At 37.4% G+C, this 23639-nt stretch overlaps 2 protein-coding genes across 5 annotated transcripts in view; one reads left to right on the plus strand and one right to left on the minus strand.

The window, feature by feature from the left end:
• Positions 1-36: 36 nt before the first annotated feature.
• The window catches only part of LOC125240544 (protein cycle), a 119695-nt gene continuing 96092 nt past the window's right edge, over positions 37-23639 (minus strand). For all 3 annotated transcript variants that reach the window (XM_048148448.1, XM_048148449.1, XM_048148447.1), the window contains 3 exons: positions 2926-3178; positions 1448-2173; positions 37-848 (listed from right to left, as the gene is read on the minus strand). In XM_048148448.1, the coding sequence (XP_048004405.1) occupies positions 181-848; positions 1448-2173; positions 2926-3178 (1647 nt within the window). In that variant the 3' untranslated portion in view covers positions 37-180. The remainder of the gene's footprint in view (positions 849-1447; positions 2174-2925; positions 3179-23639) is intronic.
• On the plus strand, positions 3612-19458 carry LOC125240545 (OCIA domain-containing protein 1). Of its 2 annotated transcripts, none has more exons than XM_048148451.1 (6): positions 3612-3854; positions 5336-5462; positions 14645-14822; positions 15358-15503; positions 18190-18301; positions 18986-19458. In XM_048148451.1, the coding sequence occupies exons 1-6, from the start codon at positions 3738-3740 to the stop codon at positions 19089-19091; spliced, it is 786 nt and encodes a 261-aa protein (XP_048004408.1). In that variant the 5' UTR covers positions 3612-3737; the 3' UTR covers positions 19092-19458. The 2 variants fall into 2 exon arrangements, with proteins under 2 accessions (XP_048004408.1, XP_048004409.1); XM_048148452.1 differs by lacking the exons at positions 3612-3854; positions 5336-5462 and adding exons at positions 11735-11937; positions 12034-12160 and having other exon boundaries at positions 18986-19455.

Consider the following 23639-nt stretch of genomic DNA (forward strand, 5'->3'; position numbering starts at 1 on the left):
ACTGACTACTTCTGCTCATTGACAGGGGCTCGCAAGTCTCTTCAGTTATTGCTAATAATTACTTATGATTCGACCACTATTCTTTAATTTTGTAATAGTAATAGGTCCCCTGTTCTGTGCATAACTACATAAAACGAGTATCATTTCTTAAATTATGGTGGATCAGGATAAATAGAATGATTAATAAGCAATAATTGCGCAACCTATGAGTTGCAGCAAATATACATATGAACAGTGCGTATGATGCATCCAAACAGCACCGCTGTCATCCAACATCGAGATGTCGACATAGTCGCACACGGTATCGTCCCAGTTCTCCATAAGCTCGCTTATATTTCTCGCGTTTGCAACTAGCTTATTCCTCATGAAACGCTTCACTTTTGCAATGCGCTCAGGAGAATCCTCAGCGATGTCTCTCGCACGCAACCACGGTTCCAGTGTAGAGGGCGGCGGCTCTACCATTACTACCGTTTGTAACCGCTCAGTTACCTGAAGTAACACTGGGGGCTTATCTTTCAGCATCTCATCTTTAACGCTGTCCCTCCTTTGAGCTTTTTTCATAATAGAGAGTTGTGACATTTCAGCTAAAGATAACTGATGCTTCGACATGTTCACGAAAGCCGTAATGTTATCGATGACATCCTTAGAGAGTGGGGCGAAAGTTTCATCGGTACCGGTAGCCAATGTTGAAGCCGTCGTCATGTTAGGAGCAGCCGAAGAGTTGCCGGGAGGCTGGTTGGTCAAGATTTCTGCGGGTTGTTCCACGTCTTGCGGAGGCGTGATGTAGAAGCGGCGGCGGAAGCCGTCCCGGAACGACCAGCGCCGCGGCGCGCCCCCGTTGGTCCTCGCTGAGCACACACAAGCCGACCGTTAGGGCATTCCGTTTTCCAAATCAGTATAATATACGCATCTAACTCGATATGCCGTAAATACTTTCAATAGACTTTCATTGTTTATAATTTGGTTCCATTTCGGCTCAATATGATTTTGTTTAGTTGACAAATCATTCCTCAATCATATTCTCGCACAAAAAATTGCAATGATTTATATTTATTAGCCAGAGATGGACAATACAGACTGAATAAGTATTGCTAAGTAAATAATTATACTAATTCCTAACTGAATTGATAAAGCGAGAAGTGCTGAGGAGAAGGGACAATACCTACCTAATTAAGCTACTTAAAATCCGTTTATTCTTTTATATCATAATACATATAATATTACTAATTCACATAAAAATATTTAGATTGAGGAGCTCATTATAGGCAAATGCGCCATCATATTTAATTGTCACCATAATTTGGTTTGGAATATAAACGTTCTAGGTACAGTCGACTACAAAGAGATGTATTCACTTTTTCACCTTATTGCATTGTAATTCCGTGAAAAAGTGGATACATCTCTTTGTAGTCGACTGTACAAAATTCGCTATTTGACGACTGCTTACCTGTTGTTTTCCGGGTAGGAAGGTTTTTAATTTGTTCGATCTTGCTCATATCGTGATAGTCTATATATTCAGCCTTTGTTTTCTTCATAGGCTTTGGCAGGGGCGCCTTCTGCCTGGCAGATAATGGCGTTGCCGAGTCTTGGTTGCCTTCGCCTGTCATGTAACTCAGCGGTCGACTGCTATCTGTAAGCCTAACATCATCTGATTCTATGTTCGGAACATTTGGCGACAAGTCCGAATCGCTGTATAGGCTACCACCTTTTTTTGGTTCTTTACCCTGTCTGCCTTCAACCTGGTCATAATAGTCGGAGTCTCTTTTCATCACATTCGGGGAGGACTTGGTATACCTAAAAGTCTTTCGACGTACATTTTGCCTTACTTCCCTACGGACAAATTTATTTTTTTCACTATCGGAACCAGAATCATGCTCTTCCTCAACGTGATCTGCAGGGTCTTCATTGTCTTCATCGTCGTGAGCTCTTTGATGGATGTTTTTAACATTACGGCTTATTTTAGGTTTACGAACAACATCCTCATTATCATTCGCTTCTATTTTATTAATATTTCTCGGTCTTTTGTTACTGTTTTTATTTTTTATAAGTCTTCCTTCAGATTTCAAATTATAATCCGCATCGACATCGTCTGTTGCTATAGTCGCTTTTCTTAAATTACTATGAGGCAATCGATATAAATCTTCTTCTTGGAGAGATTTTGGACTCCTTTTATCTGCAATAATATAAGACAGATATGAGAAATAATACGATTAAGGTATGTAGGTATAAACAGACCTAGAGTGAAATGAAATATTGAAACAGCCTTATAGGTTTCACAAGATACGACCAAAGAGAAATGTTGTTCTGTTTTTAACCGCCTTCCAAATCTCAAGGGAAGGGGTTCTCAATTCGTCTGTATGTTTTTTTTTAATGTTCCTCGATATCTCCGTCGTTACTGGACCGATTTTGAATTTTTATTTTTTTTATTGAATGTATATGCATACAGATTGGTCCCATTTTTCTCAGAACCCAGTTCGGACTCGAACGGAACTCCTCAAATCTGAACGGCACACTTATAGTGACTTTGGTATTTTTATAAGAACAGCATGCACTTACGTCCAGAACAGTGACATTTGGTGCAGTGGAACTGCTGACGAAGAGTGAGCCGCCCCTGGTTAGAGTTCCGTTCTGTTCTGTTCTGATAATCATTCTCATCTGTAAGTACTTCAGAATCATCCAAATTTTAAAATTGGTTCAGAAATAACGGAGATCGAATAACAAACATTAAAAAATATACAGACGAATTGATAACATGATCCAACATTTGAAAGTATTTATCACCAGAACCCCAAAGGCGGTTTTTTTTCTTAAAAATTATTATCCAGTTGATTTGATTTCATTATTCGTCATTATTTGGTAAATGAGGAGTTGACTTACATGTATACTCGTATTACCTAATAGATACCGTCTATAGTGAACATTTACCATTAGATTCTTGATCATAACTGTTGTAATCTATTGGGGCAGCAAGATCTGAGCGGTCTCGGTAATCGTCGGCGGCGGCTCTGGGGTCGGCGCGGGAGTCGTAGAGCGAGTCATACTGCGGCATGCGCGCGGCCGAGTAGTCGGCGTAGCGCGCCGGGCGGCCGGCGTCGGCGTCGGCGCACAGAGCGCTAGCTATCGCCAGCACCACCCAACGCGCCATCGCAGCGACGCCCACCAATCTTTGCTGCGAAAACTACCAAAAATTCTATTTGACTTTAAATTTGACACTGTAACTGTAGAGACATTCTTCAAGACAGAATTTTATTTCAGATACTACAAGCATTTTTTCTGACCGGCCATGATTGAGCCAAGTTTCAACGAGGACGTATAGCTACTACATGGATTTTGAAAGGAAAAGGTCCATAATCGAATTCAAAATGCAGCTCTCACATAGCTTTGATTCCGACTCAGACGTTGACCTAAAAGTACTTTTAAGTCAATTTCAAGGTATATTTTATAGATAGGTAATAAAATAATAAAAACTCATTTTATTTAAGTTTGTTTAAGAAATTTCCTAAATTCAGGCCAACAACACTGAAAAAAATACCGTTTGACGTTTAGTTGATTTTTAAAATGTCATAAGTACAAAATGCAATATAATAAAATTCTGTTTTAAATTCAAATACTTACTCGTAATTCTCTACTTACAATTCACTACAACATGACCTAGTTAACAAACAAATATACATTCTAAAATTGTTGAGAATTAATCTTATTTTCGGTCTATCATTTAATTAAAATGAAAATTTAGTATGAGTGAAAAAAATGAGGAAAATGATCCCAGTAAGAGAGGAAGGGTGGAATGTGATAACATAAAATCGCCTTTGAGCGAGTGTGCTCCACCCGTAAAGAACATAACACATCCGTTGGTAAGGGTTCATGTGCTTTATAAGTGTTAATATAAAACAATCGATCAATTTCTCAGTATAGGTACCTAATCTTATAGTAAAGGAGGGTATAAACAATTAGCGTTAATAATAGCGAATGAGAACATTCAGGAATACAACAACAATAAGAATAAAAGATAAAATTTGCTATTGTCTTAACTCTTAAATTTATAAAGTTTCTAAACCTATATAAAATACCGGTCAAATGCGAGTCGGACTAGCTCACCGAGGGTTCCGTACAAACTTTCAATAGTTGAATCATCAAAATGTTATTCATAGAATTCTACAGACTTGACTAAATCCCTCAAGATTCAATTTCCCACATAACAAGTAATATTTTAATATACAATTTTATTGTTAGACAACGTCCAAATAAAATCAAGACTATTCGACTTCGATAGTTTACGACTTAAGACAGGTCGCAAGGACGCTCCTGAACCGACCTCATTATATCAGGAAAAACGCGATGTAGGAAATGAGCGTTCAACGTACAGCGACATCTATCGGCAAATTTAGTAAAATTAATACGCACGAGCTAGTATGGAAGATGATTTTTATGGGATAATTGTTTATTGCGTGAACCGATTTTAACCATTTTGCCTCTATTTGAAAGCAGGTAATTTCATTGTAATTTTGTTAAAAAATACAGGTGTTGAAATTGAATATTTAAATCTGAAAGGTTTTTTATAAATTAAAAAAAAATTCAAGATACGTGTACGATTTTATTTTTCCTGTAATATTCATTATAATAGCCATGTTTGGTGAAAATTTCATAAATTTATGTCGGTGAACTTCGGAGATAAGGGGGGGGAACGGTAATTTTTTTTACATTTTCCCTCAAAAAATATTTTTTTTTCACGACCAAAATAATATAAAAAATAGTTTTGATATGTACAGTTTGAGCTCTTTCTAACGATACCCCACTTGACCTAGTTACTTGAAATTTACAGTTTGCCCCCCTTTCATTTTGGCCATTTTCTGTAATTAATATTAATAAATTAAAAAAATATATACTTTTAATTTGTAGAGGTTAACGATGTTCATAAGTATTCAAAATTTCAAAGTGATAGCATAAGTAGCTATTAAGTAGTAGTTCTCGAGATATTTAATAATGTGACAGACAGACAGACGGACAGAGCGGCGCCATAAGGGTTCCTTTTGTACCTTTTTGGTACGGAACCCTAAAAATAATTCATGACATATGAGTGCATGATATAGTCACTAATACTTTGAAAAAATCTCGTATCTCACACTGCTCCTCAAAGTTAAAACGCAGTAAGTCTATATGCATTCTATACATACTTATTACATTTTTCTTTTCATTGACAGAAGAAGATATATACAAGTTTTTTTTTCAAAGTAGTGACGATATATCGAGTGGTATCGCTATCGGTACTTTCACACTGATTGTACCTACACCTACAGTACATTTTGTAAAGCGTACATCATTGCCTTAATTTCAGAGGTACTACGAATTCACTCGTGATGAAATCAAAGCTCTAGAAGAATGTGACAAAGAGAGCTTTTATCGTCGGTGCCTTCCTTACAGCACACTTCTCGCCACAGCTACATACGCTGCAGTCAAATATGGTAAGTCGGTTGCAGCTTTTTGTTTTTTACTTTAAGTTATTGATTTTTACGGACACAGCCAAAACTAACGAGATTGTTTAATAAATTAATAAAAAAAAAACAATTTACCTCAAACCAGAATACCATAATTTTAATTGTAGGTATTTGTTGTTATACTATGACGGTGATGAATCTGATGATCAGTTGATCACGCCGGCAAACATATGTATGTGATGTTTTCAAGTAAAGTACAGTCGAGTTCATAAATATACGTACATTTTTTCACCTTATTGTAACGAGTTAAGGTGAAGAAATGTACACATATTTATGAACTCAACTGTAGCACATTGTGACTCACCGTAAGGACGAAACTTGCTCGTATCTTATATGAATCACTTGTTATCCTTAAGATTAGGTATTTACATTTCTAAATTTTGAAAAAGTCTGAATTCATTCGATGTTAACAGTAGAGATCACCATTTGCCGCATGTAGTTAGGAAGGCAATAAATGGATAGTTAGAGAAATCAGTAACCAAGTAAGTATACCTTATTAGGTATACCGAAAAAAAAAAAATTTTGCTAACTGCAGGTACAGTCACCGGCATAAATACTAATAGATGATTTCTGGAACTTGTCACTTTAACGTCGTGTTTGAAATGTCATACGAAATTGTAAAACGATTAAAAGCGACTAAATACCTACAGAAATCATCACTTATTTGTGTTGGTGACTGTACTTATTGATGCGGAAATGTCTGACTGTTAAATCCAGGGGCTTAGTTAACATGACAAACATTTGTAGTAAACAAAACGAAACGCCAAAATTTTCCATACATTGTTACTTTGGCTATCACTTCAGCAGTACGATAGAGCTATTGAAAGTCCGTCCTCAAAATTCATTATTAAATAATTATTCAAAACTGTGAATCTGCAATTTGAACTAAGCGTATATAAGCATTTTAATATAGGTACGAGTTATTATTTACCTATCATTGGGTGTTAACTAACATCTTTTTAAGCTGTTTCTACTACTTAATACTGACTCAGCAGTCTCAGCACCTACGGTTTGCCTTGACTTACGTGACGGTCATCCAATATTTATCCTAGGCTGCTGTAGAACCCTTTCACAGTAAATTTTAAACTGACTTCTATAGCACATAAAGCACGGTGTCAGTGCGACAGGGTTAATACTAGGATTCTAATTGGTTGACTGTGCATACTGCTACCTAGTGGTTATTATTTTTTCCTGCCTTAATTGTCTTGTATTTAATTATTATTCTGACTATATGGTGTATGAAGATATGCTACCTCTATGACATTCTCAATAATCTTAGATGAAACTAGGTTATGATGTGTTAGTTAAAATCAGTAGGTGTCTTATAAGAATTGGCAGGAACGAGGGCCGAGAAAACTTTCATTGAAGTAAGAACGAATAAAAAAGGTCAAACCCTAGTGAGGAATAAAATTGCCTTTTCTTAATTATACTAACGCATTTAATCTGAATTAAAAGCAATATACTCAATCCTTATTTAGTGAACAGAAATATTGCAGATCTTAATTTTATTGATTATACTGGTGATGAATATACCATACTTTTTTTTAAATTAATAATGATAATTGTACGTAGGTTACGTAGGTCTATACGTTTTGACGAGCAAACGTTCCTTCCAATTCTTTCTTGCTTCTTTGAATGTTATCTTATTTTAGGGTTCCTGAAGAAAAACCGGCATTTTGGAGCGTTCCCTAAAGTGCTGCTTGCGTTTCTATTCGGGCATTTCTACGGGCGCTACGCGTTCATCCCGCTGTGCGAGGAAAAGCTCCGTCACTTGCCCGGCAACAGTTACCTCGGAAACCTAATGCGGAAAAATTATTGCGAGCGCTTGTGTAAATCTAAGGCAGCAAAATGATTTGAGGAACAAGCCAAGGCTAGGTCCGCCTGATTTTATTTTTTGTTTATTTATTACTACTGTGACGTTTATGTTAAATTTATACCTAATAAACAACAATTTCTAGGTAATGGTGTGTCTATTGCAATTTTTTTTTATTTTTATCTTTTATCTCTAAACGTCATTTATTGGTGAATCTAGTAATAAAGATGATTTACCACCTGTGGAACTACTGGAAGCAGTGATAAACGCATTTTTTGCGTTGTAGTTTCCCCGCTATAGTGAGGGGAAAAGTTTTGTGTTACACACGGGTGCAAATGTATTTTACTTCTCGTGTGTTAAAAAACTCGCAAGTTCAGGATTCTATTCTCGAACCACTCGCTTCGCTCGTGGTTCAGCTATAGAATCCTTTCACTTGCTCGTTTTTCAACTCCACACTCGGCGTTAAAATACAACTTTGCCCCCTTGTATAACAAATAACTATTGTCTAATAAAATTAGGCATCCGAAAAAACTTGACTGCTCGATACAATTCACTCATATCAACCTTTCGATATCAGTTTGAAGTTTGAACTAAAGCCTGACCAGCACGGGAAGCATGGTTGCGCGATAGACGATAAAATATCAGGCCGTCCCTATCGCACTTACAAATAGTGCGATAGGGACGGCCTGCTATTTTATCATCTATCGCGCGACCATGCTTCCCGTGCAGAAATAGGTATATGACTACGCGCCATGTTGCGGAATTTCATTGAAACTATTTTCTTCATACTACCTATACCTACCTACTGAACTGACACCGCATACAGCAGTATAACAGCAGATATAAGTATCTCTGGCGGTTTAGCTTGCGTTCTCACGCGCGAGTCCATACTCCATACCATACATCAAACGCGACTTCAAGCAAATACTATGTAAACTCTACGAGTTAATACGTGCAGCTCGGTGCCAAAGTTGGCAACATGCACACTAGCGCTCCTAGCGGCATGAGTTGATCAAAATAGTTTAGTTTCATACAGCATAAAATTAAAAAAATTACAAATTCTTATTTTTTTGTTTTATTCCGTCTAAAAATGTTAAAGTAGATCAAGTAATAGCATTTTCTATTTTAATTTCTCAAATAAAAGTCTGAACAACTACTTTGATCAACTCGAACCGCTAGATGGCGCTAGTAAAATTGTTGCCGCTCAATTGTATGGGAAACGTCAGAAGCTGCACGTATTAACTCTAGAGTTTATATAGTATTTGCTTCAAGTATGTGAAGTATGGACTCGCGGGCGACAGCGCAAGTTGTGCTAGACCGGCTGGTCTGGCTTTATAAAAAAAAATACTGCTACATAGTTTGGTAAAAATAGTATTTCATGCACCCGGCGTTTAAAGGAGGTCAAAAAAGACGAGTGGCGCCGGTAACAATTTGATAGCTTTCAATAGGTACTTTTCTAGAATAACTTTCGTGAAATTCACACTGTTTCCTGTTTTTGAACGCAAATGTTTGCACCTAATAGTTTGCACTGCCAGCCCTCGAGTCAGCCGCCCAAAGCCGTCCCCCGCCGGCTTTCAGCGCACGCGCGCAGTGACGTTATAAGTGTTATAACAATGGGTTCCATGGTTACAGAGCAAAACAATGCGTTTAATTTTTTCCGTTGCTGCGCGCGTTCGCGGAAGACGGCAGGGGCTGGCATTTCATTTATATTACAATACTCTTTGGGTTGGCTTTGGGGAATAGACTTTTAAAGATCTATGACGCACGACCCTGTAAATGACGGATAACCAAAAAACGGTGACGGTACGGAATCGCAGTGACGCATCGTATCCGTACCGTTTTTACCGCATGCTCCCCACACCGCTGCTCAAAAAACGGCGACGGTACGGAATCGCAGTGACGCATCGTATCCGTACCGTTTTTACCGCATACTCCCCACACCGCTGCTCAAAAAACGGCGACGGTACGGAATCGCAGTGACGCATCGTATCCGTACCGTTTTTACCGCATGCTCCCCACACCACGGCGACGGTACGGAATCGCAGTGACGTGCCGTAAAACGCCACTGTCTCGTAAATGCAGCGTTTTTGACGCAAAATTTTGTGGATCGGGACTTTTTGGTAAAAAAATCGAAAGATTTGGAAAGAATTGTCCCACGATAAATCTAAAAAAGATAGTGAGTAATTTTTCCTTAGTCACCCGTTGACCACGAACGCTGTAAAGGGTGTGTATTAAACCCGCTCCAGACTATGCGCGCGAATCACGGCGCGACGCCGCGAACGCGAGCGTGGAACTTTCTGCGTATCGAATCCACACTTTAATTTCTACTCTTTTTGCCAAGCTGTAAATAATGAAATAATTTTCCTGTCAAAAAATGACATTGTGGCGGACGAATGTTTAAAATGTAGCAATCCTTTCCTTTCTGCCCCTCATACACAATGTTCGTATTTTATTCCATACTACGGTCCCTACGGATCCAAATGAAAATCTTAATGAATACTTTTATTACGCGGGCGAAGGGCTGCGATTATTTCGATTGCACATAATACTTTTGCTTGCAATGATTGTAGAAATATTACACATCGACCACAGCGTAAGTAATTCTATATACGCTGGGGAAACCTTTATAAACATCCCACATAGCCCGTATTTCGACACTATGATCGGTGGGTAAAAAGTACTTTTTTCTATTATCCCTTACAATTTTTTACATTTTGCTTATACTTATCGCAAACGTAATCTTCAAGCAAGCAAACAACGATTGTCTTAGAGCACATTGATTGTAAGAGACCGCCGACCGATTATCCGTATCCCTCTAACGATACCCATATTATCCGTATCCGTATCCGTATCCGTATCCGTATCCGTATCCGTATCCGTATCCGTATCCGTATCCGTATCCGTATCCGTATCGCTATCGCTAACGCTATCGCTATCGCTATCGCTATCCCTATCCCTATCGCTATCCCTATCGCTATCGCTATCCCTATCGCTATCGCTATCCCTATCGCTATCCCTATCGCTTTCCCTATCGCTATCCCTATCGCTATCCCTATCCCTATACCTATCCCTATCCCTATCCCTTATCAAGATGTTTAATGATATAACACTTTAAGTTCTCGCGCTTTGTACACATATTTAAAGTCACATACAGGTCGAACGCGATTAATTAACATTATTTTTACCTTTTTTCCCAACGTTTCGGCCAGGTTGCACTGGCCGTGGTCGCGGAAGACTGACGTCCCAGCAAAATGTCACCGGAGATGTAAACAACACAAAACTACCCGATATTAATTTATATAAATGTTCGGGGTAGACAAATAAATATAATCTACCCGCTTTTAGTTAATGTTTATTTCCCACCATGTTTATTTTAAAGGTAAAAATAATGTTAATTAATCGCGTTCGACCTGTATGTGACTTTAAATATATGTTTAATGATTTCTTATCAAGTGCTAAAATATAAAGTTTCATGGTTTTATCATTTAAAATTAAGAAATCCCATACAAACTTTCAACCTCGTTTTCAACCCCTTCATCCCTTTTTTTCGAAATAAAAAGTAGCCTATGTTCTGTCTCAGGGTCTAAAGATTGTCTGTTCCAAATTTCATCAAAATCGGTTGCGTGGTTTAAGCGGGAAAGCGTAACAGACAGACAGACAGACAGACAGACAGACAGACAGACAGACAGACAGACAGACAGACAGAGTTACTTTCGCATTTATAATATTAGTATGGATTAATGCTTTGGTAACCAACCTGATATTCTCATCAGCTTCTAATTCCAGCAATAAAAGAATTTCTTCCTCATCGGATGACGTACACATGTTGCTAAGGCTACTCTCGTCGATCATCTAAGTAGATAATTAGGTCGCACGATTTTGATGCAGCGTATTTTAAGCATCGGTGTGGGAGGTTCGCGTCAAAAATCTTCCGTATATGGCACGTCACTGCGATTCCGTACCATCGCCGTTTTTTGAGCAGCGGTGTGGAGAGCATGCGGTAAAAACGGTACGGATACGATGCGTCACTGCGATTCCGTACCGTCACCGTTTTTTGAGCAGCGGTGTGGTCGCACCTTAACACAGGGAGAATAGAAAAACCTTAACAGTCCGGGAGTAAAAAACAAAAAAAAAAGTATTGTTACGGGCTGCGGCAACATTTAACAAATAGACGTTACAAAATTACAAATCTTGGCACTAAAAAATGGTGCGGAATTCAAATTTTTGAGTGTCGCTCGTCGATGATTCCGCAGACAGTCAAGGTTTAGGAAGGCACGCGTTTTATCAACGTTTTATGAAAACGAGTGGCCGGCGAGTGCTACATTTTGCAAAATTGCCGCCACTTTTATAAAAATTGTCTTAGTCTCGCCGAAAGGACAATGAAAAAAAAAACAAACGTCAATGTCAATAGTGTCAATCAGACCGTCATCCGTCAACCTCAAAGTCTAAAAGCGGTGTTATCGGTGTGGTTTAAGAAAATAGTTGATTAATGATTGTATAATATTCGTGAGTGTTGAGTAACATAGGAATGCGATGAATGACCCAAATGTATTCGGGTACCAACCGGATGGATCGGGACAACAGTTGACTCCTACGCCGCCGGGCCAGCGGCAAAATTCACCATTGCAAGTATGGACCCACTGATTTCATAACGTAGATGTAATTGCCGTATGAGGAAAGCAGTTCAAGAGGTGTTTTTAATGTTGCTATTTCGTACGGTTGTAGGGCTCATACAAGTTCTCCGCAGATGAGCTCCGAGTTCTGGGGCAGTGCAATCGCGAGAGTTTTTACCAGCGGTCGCTGCCCCTCGGCACTTCACTCGGTGTAACCACTTACATCGCTGTCCAGAAAGGTCTGTACATCTAGCATTAATTATAGCATTATAGCTTAAAAAACTGCATGGCAATTCCTATTAGGTTTTTAAAATTGTATATTGTTAAATGATTATCAAAAACTTACATATTTTTAAGATAACATTACTATAGTTTATATTGCTTTTAGAGTTATAAGCCTTATTTGACTACATTCGCAACAGTAATTGTCTACTAAGTCACAACATAATGATTGCAAAGTGTTTGAACTATCCAAATTTCCAGAATTATTCAAAATTGTACTCTTGTTTTTCATTGTGATGTGTTTGATTGTGTAGATTATTTAGCTTTAAGTCGGGGGCATATTTTAAGGATATAGCACTGCAGGCCATTTTGCCACTGTAATTAGTAAAGCCTTCTGCTTCAGACCATGGCTTGGTTGGCCTTAAGATAAATATGCCCCTTCTGACTGTCCTAGTTTTAAATATTTCATAAGTTTACATAAATTGTATCATTAAACATTAACATCTTGCCTTTCATGGCATGATAATATGAATTAAGGCAACTTTGTGACTGAGATTGATCTATGCCTAGCATATTCTCAATTAGATTAGATCTTGTTTGTTGTTACTAACAAACATTTAGATTATCATAAGTCTCTTAAAATGCATCATCATCTTTAAAAGTGACTGAAACAAACATGAAAATGAAAATGAAAAAATGAAAATGAAAATGAAATATTTATTTTTCAAGTAGGCATATTACAATGCGCATATGAACGTCAAACAAAGCTACGCCGGCTCTAACCCTACGCCTCAGCCTCGAAAAGATTTCAGTCCCCCCTCAGTTGGGAGGGGGGTATCCACTATGGGACCGGCAAGAAACTCGGCGGGCAACTTCTTTTCAAAACATTACATCTTATAACTAACATGCATTAAATAACAAGATACAATTTAACATGCAAAAGTATTCATCAAAGAATATGAACAGACTAGGTACTCTATGGAAATTAATTTCAATAAATTATATTATTGCTTAATAATACGTCGTTCTTCTTCAGAGAAAACATATCAAATTGTCACAGAAGAAAAAGATAATATGAATCTCAATATCATTAAATATGTAATTTACCTACACAACATAAAATATAAAATATTTGATGTGCTTTCTTATCTGAACTGTGTCCTCTATACATAATACAATTATTTTAATTGCTATTCGTTTTTTGTAGTTTCTGGTTCGGGCCATGCATGTTTGTCTGTCAAATAGTCCTCGACTCTGTAATAAGCCTTTAACATCAATGATTTTTTTAAGTAGTTCTTAAGAGCTGGGAGGGGTAATCTCAAAGCGGTGTCAGGTAACTTATTATAAAAATGAATGCATTGCCCAACAAATGACTTCTGTACTTTACGGACACGAAACTTCTTTATGGCAAGCTTATTTTTGTTTCTAGTGTTATAATTATGGATATCAGAATTCTTAGTGAAACAGTCTAAATTCTTAACAACATAAATTATACTATCATAAATGTATTGGGAAGCTACAGTTAAGATATTAATTTCTTTGAAAAGTTCTCTCACTGATTCACGTGTTCCTAAGTTGTAAATAGAACGAATGGCTCTCTTTTGTAATACAAAGATAGTCTGTATGTCAGCTGCTTTGCCCCAAACCAGAATACCGTATGACATTACACTGTGAAAATAACTATGATACACTAGGCGAGCTGTCTCAACATTAGTCAGTTGCCTGATTCTCCTAACGGCGTATGCGGCTGAACTTAATTTGCTTGGTGGCTTTGCATGGTGATGGGTTCTCATTGTCAATTTTAAGTGTGGCCTTGATTTAAAATGAGTGCATTGCGAATTTTTGATCTGTAAAGCTGCTGCCAATATTTGCATTATTAAGTATTTTAAAAAGTTATTGTTTAATGTTGTGAAGACTTCTAAGGATTATTTGACACAATTACTCATACTATTATCAACATAGTTAAAGGAGAAGAACCTATCTGTTAAAGTTACCATTGAAATGATGAAATGACATCCTTCCATTTCACAGAGAGTCAAATTATATAGAGAGATTTTTGTAGATTGGCTCCTTTTCTTTTAATGATGTCCAACTAGCTGTCATTTTTATTAACATTGAAATAAAACTTCCAAAATACATATTTATTTTAATTTATTTCAAGTAGATGGGCTAGGTCTCCCGGGCTTTGTGAAATTACCATTGTCTTATAAGTAATGTATCTCTACGATCGAATGTCATTCAGGGCTTACAAAGAATAATACAGATGGACTGCAACTTTTATGGACCCTCAAAAATTCTTACAAGTTGCATTTGGATTGTAGTTCGTCTCGACCCTCACTGACCAGTCTTGAGTCCAGTTAAAACACATCTAATTATAACATACATACAATCACGCCTGTGTCCCATGAAGGGGTACGCAGAGCACATGAAACTACTCAGGTTTCAGTGCCACTCTTGGCAAATAAGGGGTTGATCTAATTATAAATATTCTTAAATTGCAGGTTATCTCAAACCAAATCCACGGTTTGGAGCTATTCCTAAAATATCATTTGCGGTGTTGGTTGGTTACTTTGTTGGGAAGCTATCTTACCAAGAAGCATGTGCTGAAAAACTGATGGCCTTACCTGGGAGCTACATCGGACAACTTCTCCGTGAAAAAAAGGAAGGAAGAATGGGCGGGTAAGAATAAACAATATTATTGGCTCATTATCTTATCTTCAGATGTGACCATATAACAACTAAAATGGACCATTTTTTTCAAATTTGTCCACCCCACTTTTTTTGTAATATGGGTATTTTTTACGCGATTCATACTCATAATTGAGAGGTCTTTCGATCCTGATAGGAGAAAAAAAATTTCCCAATATTTCCATACATTTTTCAAACCTTCCATTCCGTTACCGCCAATACCGCCATACAAAATGTATGAAAAAATGGTAACGGAATGGGAAAAAACCTTGGGACACTTTTTTTCTCCTATTAGGATTGAAAAAGCTCGCGATTCTGAGTAGAAAACACATAAAAAATTCCAAATACAAAAAAAAGTGGGGTGGACAACTTCGAAAAAAATGGCCCAAATACACCTATAAAATATATACATATTTTATAGGTGTAAAATATTAATGTTTATTTATGTGGGGGTATAATATTATGAATAATAATATCACAAGCCAGTATGATAAATTGTTATTGTATTTCCGTGTCCTAATTTCAGTAGTGGGAAAGCCATACAAAACACTCCGAGCATGTTCGGCGCCGGCCCCAACGACATCTACTCGGACGCGGGCCCCGGCAGCTCGTTGGACCTCGACACCGACCGCCCGGTCTTCAGCGACGATTCTTATCGCCCCGATCATGAAGGTCAGACTCCTAGACATCTACAAGTATCTTGAGGGTCTGGAAAAGGACAGTACCGGGACCGTACTCAATCGTTAACGAGCCGAGGCAAATGTTACTGTTTGTAACGAAAGTCAGCCGTACATGCGGCCCGCTGGGCTCAATAGGTATCCCGTCATGAGGTGGCCATCTACCTACAGTTAGCAGGGTGTCCACTTTCTGGAAAGTCAGGGAAAGTCAGGGAAAAGTCAGGGAAGCTCATAGTGGTCATGGAAAGTCAGGGAAAGTCAGGGAAATGATTTGGAGGTCAGGGAAAAACTTGGCACCAAGAAAAAAAATCAAAAAGTATTTAAAAAATAATATGATTTCTTGGGTTGACCACATCCATGACAGCAAAGATCGATTCCCGGTAGTGATTTTAAGGCAACTTAAAATTGTCACTTTTAATTACAAGTATAGTACGTGGCCTCCATCCCAGTGATTGCTAATGAGAGATGTCAGAGATATCTTCATGCTCTAGCTGACCTTAATTTATCCGGCCCAAAATCGTAAATGCGGAAAAATCCAGATTTTTTTTACATTGCGTGCCCTAACCCACATATTCCAAAATGGCGAAGAGGGTCGGGAATAAATTCAGTTATTGTGATTCAGATTAACTGGAAAGTTGCACCACAATGTCACCATATACAACATTCATAATTTGCTTTTGCTAGGGCGAAACGACAAAGACAAAGTTACGTCGCTGTCCAAATTCTAAGTATCTATCCCACAATCCGAAGCGGAGTTCCTCATAAAGCCAATGGCGCATAACGTCACATAGAGGCGCAATTTTGTATGAGTCAAAGGAGCATAGGAGGATAATAAGCGTGACGATGATGAGAGCACTTCAAAACACTTGGAAACCTAAAGGCATGTATAGTGGCAAAACACCTAAATGGGCATTCCGACGCTGAAAACAAAGAAAAAATTTCGCGCTCGCTTCGCTCGCGTTTAGTATTTTCCGTTTCATCAATTTTTATTCCCTTTATTTTTCGTGAAAGTTTCATGAATTATTATTATTATTTATATAATTCAGGCAGGCAGTTGAAAAAACAACTGATATGGCCTGTATCCTGGTATCTTTTTCTAGGTTTATCTCATATTATTATGTTTGTCTAATTTGTTCTTAAAACTGTTGATGTTGGGTGCTGAGACTACTTCCTCTGGTAGCTTGTTCCAAGGCTTAGGCGTAGGCTTGTATTTAAGATTTTTTTTGGAAAGTTTCCGCAACTTGCACATAACTACTCTGCTCTGATAGACTAGGTACCTACTCCATTTTGTTTCCTATGTTATGTACATAATAACTACTATCAGCCCCAGGGACGTATAAAAGGGGAAATTTTTTTGCGCTCGCTGCGCTCGCGATATTTTTTTCTAGCGTACATTACCCAAGGACGCCGAAGCTCAAACTCACTCTACTCTGATAGAGTGCACTGTTATAGCCATAATTTTTAAGAAAAAAAAAACCGCCTTCCTTTGGGGTTCTGGTGATAAATACTTTGAAATGTTGGATTATGTTATCAATTCGTCTGTATATTTTTTAATGTTTGTTATTCGATATCTCCGTCATTTTGAACTAATTTTGAAATCTGGATGATTCTGAAGTACTTACAGATGAGAATGATTATCAGAACGGAACTCTAACCAGGGGCGGCTCACTCTTCATCAGCAGTTCCACTGCACCAAATGTCACTGTTCTGGACGTAAGTGCATGCTGTTCTTATAAAAATACCAAAGTCACTATAAGTGTGCCGTTCAGATTTGAGGAGTTCCATTCTGACCATCATCAGAAGTTCCACTGCACCAAATGTCACTGTTCCGTACGTAAATGCATGCTGTTCCCTTAAAAACACAAAAATCATCATATGTATGCCTTTCAGATTTGAGGAGTTCCCTCGATTTCTCCAGGATCCCATCATCAGAACTGGGTTCTGAGAAAAATGGGACCAATCTGTATGCATATACATTCAATCAAAAAAATTTTTTAAAATCGGTCCAGTAACGACGGAGATATCGAGGAACAAACATGAAAAAAAAAATACAGACGAATTGAAAACCCCTTCCTTTGAGATTTGGAAGGCGTTTAAAAAGTAAATGGCGATAACTACCAACTACAGATTTCGTTAATTTTAGTTTTATAAAACCAGAAATTAAAGTTTGATAGTTCACATAAAGATAAAAAAACCGTAGGTATAAAAGTATGAACTGCCTCGCAAATTTTAACATTTCGTAGAAAACAAACATATTCCAGAAAAAAAATAATTCTGTGACAGACGGACAGACAGACGCACGAGTGATCCTATAAGGATTCCGTTTTTCCTTTTTGAGGTATGGTAAAAACTTTTTTTTTCAGGTTTTTTTTTCAAGACAGAAAAAAAAACCGTTTTTTTGCAACTCTAAGCAAAAGTGGTAATAGTTAAATGAAAATTTGGTCAGGGAAATTTTCTTAAATGGTCATGGAAAGTCAGGGAAAAGTCAGGGAATTTTTTTTGGGTTTAGTAGTGGACACCCTGGTTAGGTTATATCGGTTATCAACTTATCAACCAACATCACACTTTCGCCTTCCCGTAATCGGTTACTTAAATTATGATTGTAGATTAAATAGCTATATTTTCTTTTGCAGAGAAGTTAAAAAAGGATAAACAAAAACCGTGAAAATTGGTCATTTTAGGTGGAGGTTTCCCATCGTTGGACCCTGACAAGAAGCGCCCTTCGCTCTCTTATGACGACCTCAGGCGCAGGAACCGCGGCGAGTACACGGAGGCTAGGCAAGACCCTTACAGGTAAGTAACATTTTTTAACTAACATCTACAACTCACACTAAACGTCAGGCTCTGAGGGCGCATTTCACTGGTACTTCACTTTGAAAATCCATACTAATATTATTAATGGGAAATTGTGTGTGTCTGTTTGTTTGTCCGTCTTTCACAGCAAAACGGAGCGACGAATTGACGTGATTTTTTAGGTGGAGACAGTTGAAGGGATGGAGATTGACATAGGTTACTTTTTTTCTCTTTCTAACACGAGCGAAGCCGCGTGCAAAAGCTAGTATGCAAAAGTTGAGTTTTCGAGTTTGCAGAAGAAGGTTGATACGGTACCCTACTTGCCGGATATTTTAATGATTAATTAATCATAATGATGCTTGACTCCAATTTGACTTTGAGACCTTGCCGCAAACACCGTTGTTCGACGAATGCAGTATTCAGTCACATTTAAAATTACAATATTGTAACGAGACGAGAGGCATCGAGAGAAGGCATCCTTCTCTCTTTAGACTATTGTACTTTGTTTAAATTCTGATTATTATGACACCCGGAGAATAACTTTGTTAAATATTGTTAGTGTTCTACATCCTACTATATGCCCTACAAAAGACCATTTCTCTTTCAATGTAAGCGTATGTAATGTAATCGAATAGCCAGTCAGTAGTAAGATTTAATTTAGCAAAGGACTATGTTACATTGCAGAGTTGATCCCAACACGGTGCCGCCGGTAACCCGCGCGAACCCGGTGATCGACGCCCCGCCGCCCGCCCCGCGCCGCACCAACAAGTACGGAGACGTCATGGATTAACACAATAGCATTTATCACACTTGCTTCTTGATGCGTGCCCCGATACATGCGGCGTGTAAATAAACTGGCTAATATTCCTAACGCAGGCTTAGACCTGATTTAGACGGCGTGCGAACTCGCATGCGATTTTAGTTACATTGCGGGCTGTTGAGGGTACATACAATTTTGCACAGCCATCAAATACCGTAATGTAATAAAACTCGTATGCGAGTTCTCGTACCGTCTAAATGGGCCCTTAGCATTCGCTGAATATATTTAGGCTCATCATGAATTGCAAAGTATAGATTTAGCACGCAAAGTATGATTAAACAATAAATAAAATAGAAAACTGTAACTACTTAAAAACCAGTAGGCCTAGCACATGATGGCCGCGGGAATATGTCGCCGCGAGATAGATGACACGTCTTTGTCTAATTGTATTAATAACATAAGGACAGGTAGTCTATCTCGCGGCGACATACTCCCGCGGCCAATATGTGCTAGGCCTCCTGTTGTTGTTGTTGTTTGATTTGTGCGTTGCGAATTGCGATTTACTTTCATAATAGAAATCTAAAAATAATGTTTGTGTTTTTTTTTTATGACGCACAATGTGTCTGTTAATCTTCTTTCCCGCTGGTGTTACTGCGAAATTGCCCCGCCATGTTCCCTACAATGTATGTTCAAATCCACAGTTTCCCGGGAAGGGGTCCATTATATCTATTCATTTAGTTTAGGTAGAAGTGTAGTGTAACCATCTAAATTTTTGAGGCATATATTCATTTAGAATATAATTATATTATTTAAAGTTAAAATGACATTGATTACATAAGATAATGTGATCGATCGAGACGTCTTATAGAATGGAGTACTCTGGCTCCTTCAGTGAGTTGGAACATGAATCGTGCCATTGACGTAGTCTGCCCCAGGGAACCTAGGTACAGTCAAGTGCAAAAATACGTATCGATTTTATCCGCTCAAAAATATGTACCGAGACCTTATTCCGCCGACATAAAGTGCTATGGGACATATTTTTGATAAGTTGTACGCACCCATATTTTTACACTTGACTGTATCTCGCCGTAGGTCCAGTCAAGACCTAAGGTTTCTGTCAGTTACAGTCGAGACCTTCGGTTTTTATGATGAATGAATGATTCAGGGATTTTTGAGTTTAAAAATTACGAAGTTTAGTGCGGATGATATGATTTACTTAAATATCTATTATCTAGTCTAATCTAGGTACTTTAAAATAAATTAAACGAAATAATATTAAATTACGTATAAAGTTAAAGAACTTTGGTAGTTCCAATAAAATGTATGTAGTTGCAGTATAACTTTATTAAAAATTGTTTTATTTGCATCTACCCCAACAAAACATTCATAATTAAACATCAATTCGCATTGTAATCTTAAAACTAATAAAATAGTAAAAATATTAACTTCGCCATAGGAAAACAATTTAAAAGTAACAATAAAATATACTAAGAACAAACTGAATCAATTAAAATTTAACATTAACTAACAAATCATATAGTATGATGAAGTGCCGTGCTATACTCCCAAGGACCCCAGATATTTTCTAAAGCTGAGACTTAGGGGCAACTACACGATGGGAACGAATAACCCGACATTTTTTACTTGATACCTCTTATGAAACATTATAAAAAAAATATAATAGGCTAGTTTCCTACTAGTCAAATCAGCTTCTTTATCAGAACTGTGCAAACGATTTGCTAATATGAAATTACTATTAAAGACTGAGGAGTGACGTCACGGTCAATTCATTTACTTTATATTTTTCTCTGACTTATTAAATATAAATTATATTTAAACATAATTACTGTCCATAGTTTTCTTCTAATTATGCGGTGATTTATTTCGTGCACTGCATAAATATATTTTATTTTATGTATAGGAAACTAGCCATAACCAAATCATAGTGGTAGCGTCGCCGCTGCCACTATGATTTGGTTATGGCCTCAGAAATGCGTGGTTAAATAAAATATGTCGCGTTACTCGAACGCATGGTGTTTCAGCATCGTCAATCACTCGCAACGGTACAACATTCATCTATAAAGTTACATTTAACGTCACATAATTTCAATCGTCATAGACTAAGGTCGACTCAATAATATTAAACACACAATATTGAAATAGTTTTTCTATGGAACATAAATAAATTATTTTTCCCCTCACTAGCTCGGAAACACGTGTTTTGTCCTTTAATACCAGCGGGTAAAAACGCATTTTATCCACTAGTGGGTAAAGTAACTTGACCAAGTCAAATTGACTGCTTTAAAATTGTCAAAAGTAGGTGAATCTAGTAATTAAGATGATTTACCACCTGTGGAACTACTGGAAGCAGAAATAAACGCATTTTTTGCGTTGTAGTTTCTTCGCTGTAGTGAGGGGAAAAGTTTCGTGTTACACTCGGGTGCAAATGTATTTTACTTCTCGTGTGTTAAAAAACTCGCAAGTTCAGGATTCTATTCTCGAACCACTCGCTTCGCTCGTGGTTCAACTATAGAATCCTTTCACTTGCTCGTTTTTCAATTCCACACTCGGCGTTAAAATACAACTTTGCCCCCTTGTATAACAAATAACTATTGTTCCAGATCTGAAATATCAAGCAGCGTTGTTATATTATTATTATATTTAAGTATTGACATATATGACATTGATTTGAAAATGACTTGACATAAAAGTAAATGAAACAGTACATTACGATACAAGTGCGTAAAAAAGGAAGTTCGAAAACCTTTTTCAGTACAGATAGTGTTTTTTTACGCACTACTGCGAGAAGTGGTTCATTATATGTCAGGTCGAAACCTCGGAGGGCCATCTGTACTGAAAAAACTCGTACGATTCACGTGCGAAAAGGAAATTCGTAACTTGTGTCGATTTAAAACATTCCCTTCGGTCGTGTTTTAATTTATCGCCACTCGTTTCGAACTTCCTTTTTTTCGCACTTGTATCGTAATGTACTATTTTACCACACCAACTGATGAGAAAGTTGCATTTTATCTACAAGAGTGCAAAGTAATTTCATACAAATTTTATTAACTTGACGTCTGAAGTTGGCTGGTAGAATTGATTCTTAAATGATGATTTAGATCAGTGGTTTTCAAACTTTATGGTCTCACGGCCCTTTATGACACCTTAATTTTTTCGTGACCCCCATAGCTCTTTCTTTGCTAAATATTAGCTATATCAAGTATAACAAAACTGGATTTGCAGATTTATTTTCTGATTATGTTTGGCTATTGAAAGTAGCAAACGAGTATCTTGCCGCGATATCTTTGACGAAAACATAATTACAGCAGATAAAGTTAACGGATTTCTAGCAAAAATAGAGTTGTGGACAACATCTTTACACAATATGAACGTGAACGTAGAAATCCATATTTCTGTTATGGTGGAGAGTTGAGTCCAAAAAGTTGGATTTTGAATCCTTCTTTGAATAAGTTTTTGGAACTAGCACCTGATAGATTGCTAATAAATTGGAGTTGATATCCATTTCAATTGGTGCGTTCTGGGTAATAAATAATGGCTTGATCCCATTTGCTACTTCATATTTATGTGAGCTGACATTTTCAACAATGGTAGATATAAAAACAAAAAAAAAGGAATAAGAATTTGACTTTTCAAGACTTTGACTTCATTAAGTTAGAAAAAATCAAATCAGCCTGTCATAAGTTTCTCTTAAACCTAAACTTCGTGGCCCCCCAGGATAAGTGCCGCGACCCCCCTGGGGGTCGCGACCCACACTTTGAAAAACACTGATTTAGATCATAAAATGTTCAATAAATTGATAGATTTAGTATATTCCTTTTGTAGGAGTGGCGAAATCTATTTCACTCGATGACAAAATTAGTTTAACCTTCGTGCCTTGAAACCGTCGTAACGCTCAAGATTCCGCGTTTTGAAATATTAGAATCTTTCGCTTGCCCGGGTATAGATAATGGTACGTGCTGTTAAATAACAACTTTGCTCCCTTGTAGATCAATCAATATGCCGTATTCAAACTAAACTGACACCGTGGCCATATGAAGACGGCCGAATGTAATTAGATCGCTTATAGGGACCACAGGAGACGCTGTAAGACATTTGTAAAACTAGACTAGATACAAATTTGGATTCAAATAATGTTATAAATATTATCAAAAATACATTCATTATTAACTCTATTATAAAAAATCTATGATAGATTTTAAGGTAAGACTCGTTCAGAAAAATGATTACCTTATTTAGAGAATGTTTACAGAATGACAGAAACCATCATCAACAGATGGATCCAAGGTGGACAGTGTCGAAAAAAGTATGGGCCCTGGAGGGAAAGTTCCTTACCTGTTAGGTTTTTACTAAAAACTACGAATGAAGATGTTCCTTTTTAAATATAAAATAATGTCTCAATTAAGTAAAATGTTTTTTCTACTCCCGTACTGTTATTCGTGAGTTACAAGGTCGCATAGAACTTTAAAACCCTACATAAAAGATGTCAGGACAAGTCTATCTAGTCTATACCCTGAAAACATTTAGTAGCAGTAGCACGATATAGCTGTTACAGTTCAG

The sequence above is a fragment of the Leguminivora glycinivorella genome, chromosome Z (assembly GCF_023078275.1).
Source record: "Leguminivora glycinivorella isolate SPB_JAAS2020 chromosome Z, LegGlyc_1.1, whole genome shotgun sequence".
Taxonomy (NCBI): domain Eukaryota; kingdom Metazoa; phylum Arthropoda; class Insecta; order Lepidoptera; family Tortricidae; genus Leguminivora; species Leguminivora glycinivorella.

Coding starts and splice junctions, on each gene's coding strand:
- LOC125240545 (XM_048148451.1), top strand. CDS start 3,738: ATGAGTGAAAAAAATGAGGAAAATGATCCCAGTAAGAGAGGAAGGGTG. Junction 14,823..15,357: donor AAGGAAGGAAGAATGGGCGG/GTAAGAATAAAC, acceptor TCCTAATTTCAG/TAGTGGGAAAGCCATACAAA. Junction 18,302..18,985: donor GCTAGGCAAGACCCTTACAG/GTAAGTAACATT, acceptor GTTACATTGCAG/AGTTGATCCCAACACGGTGC.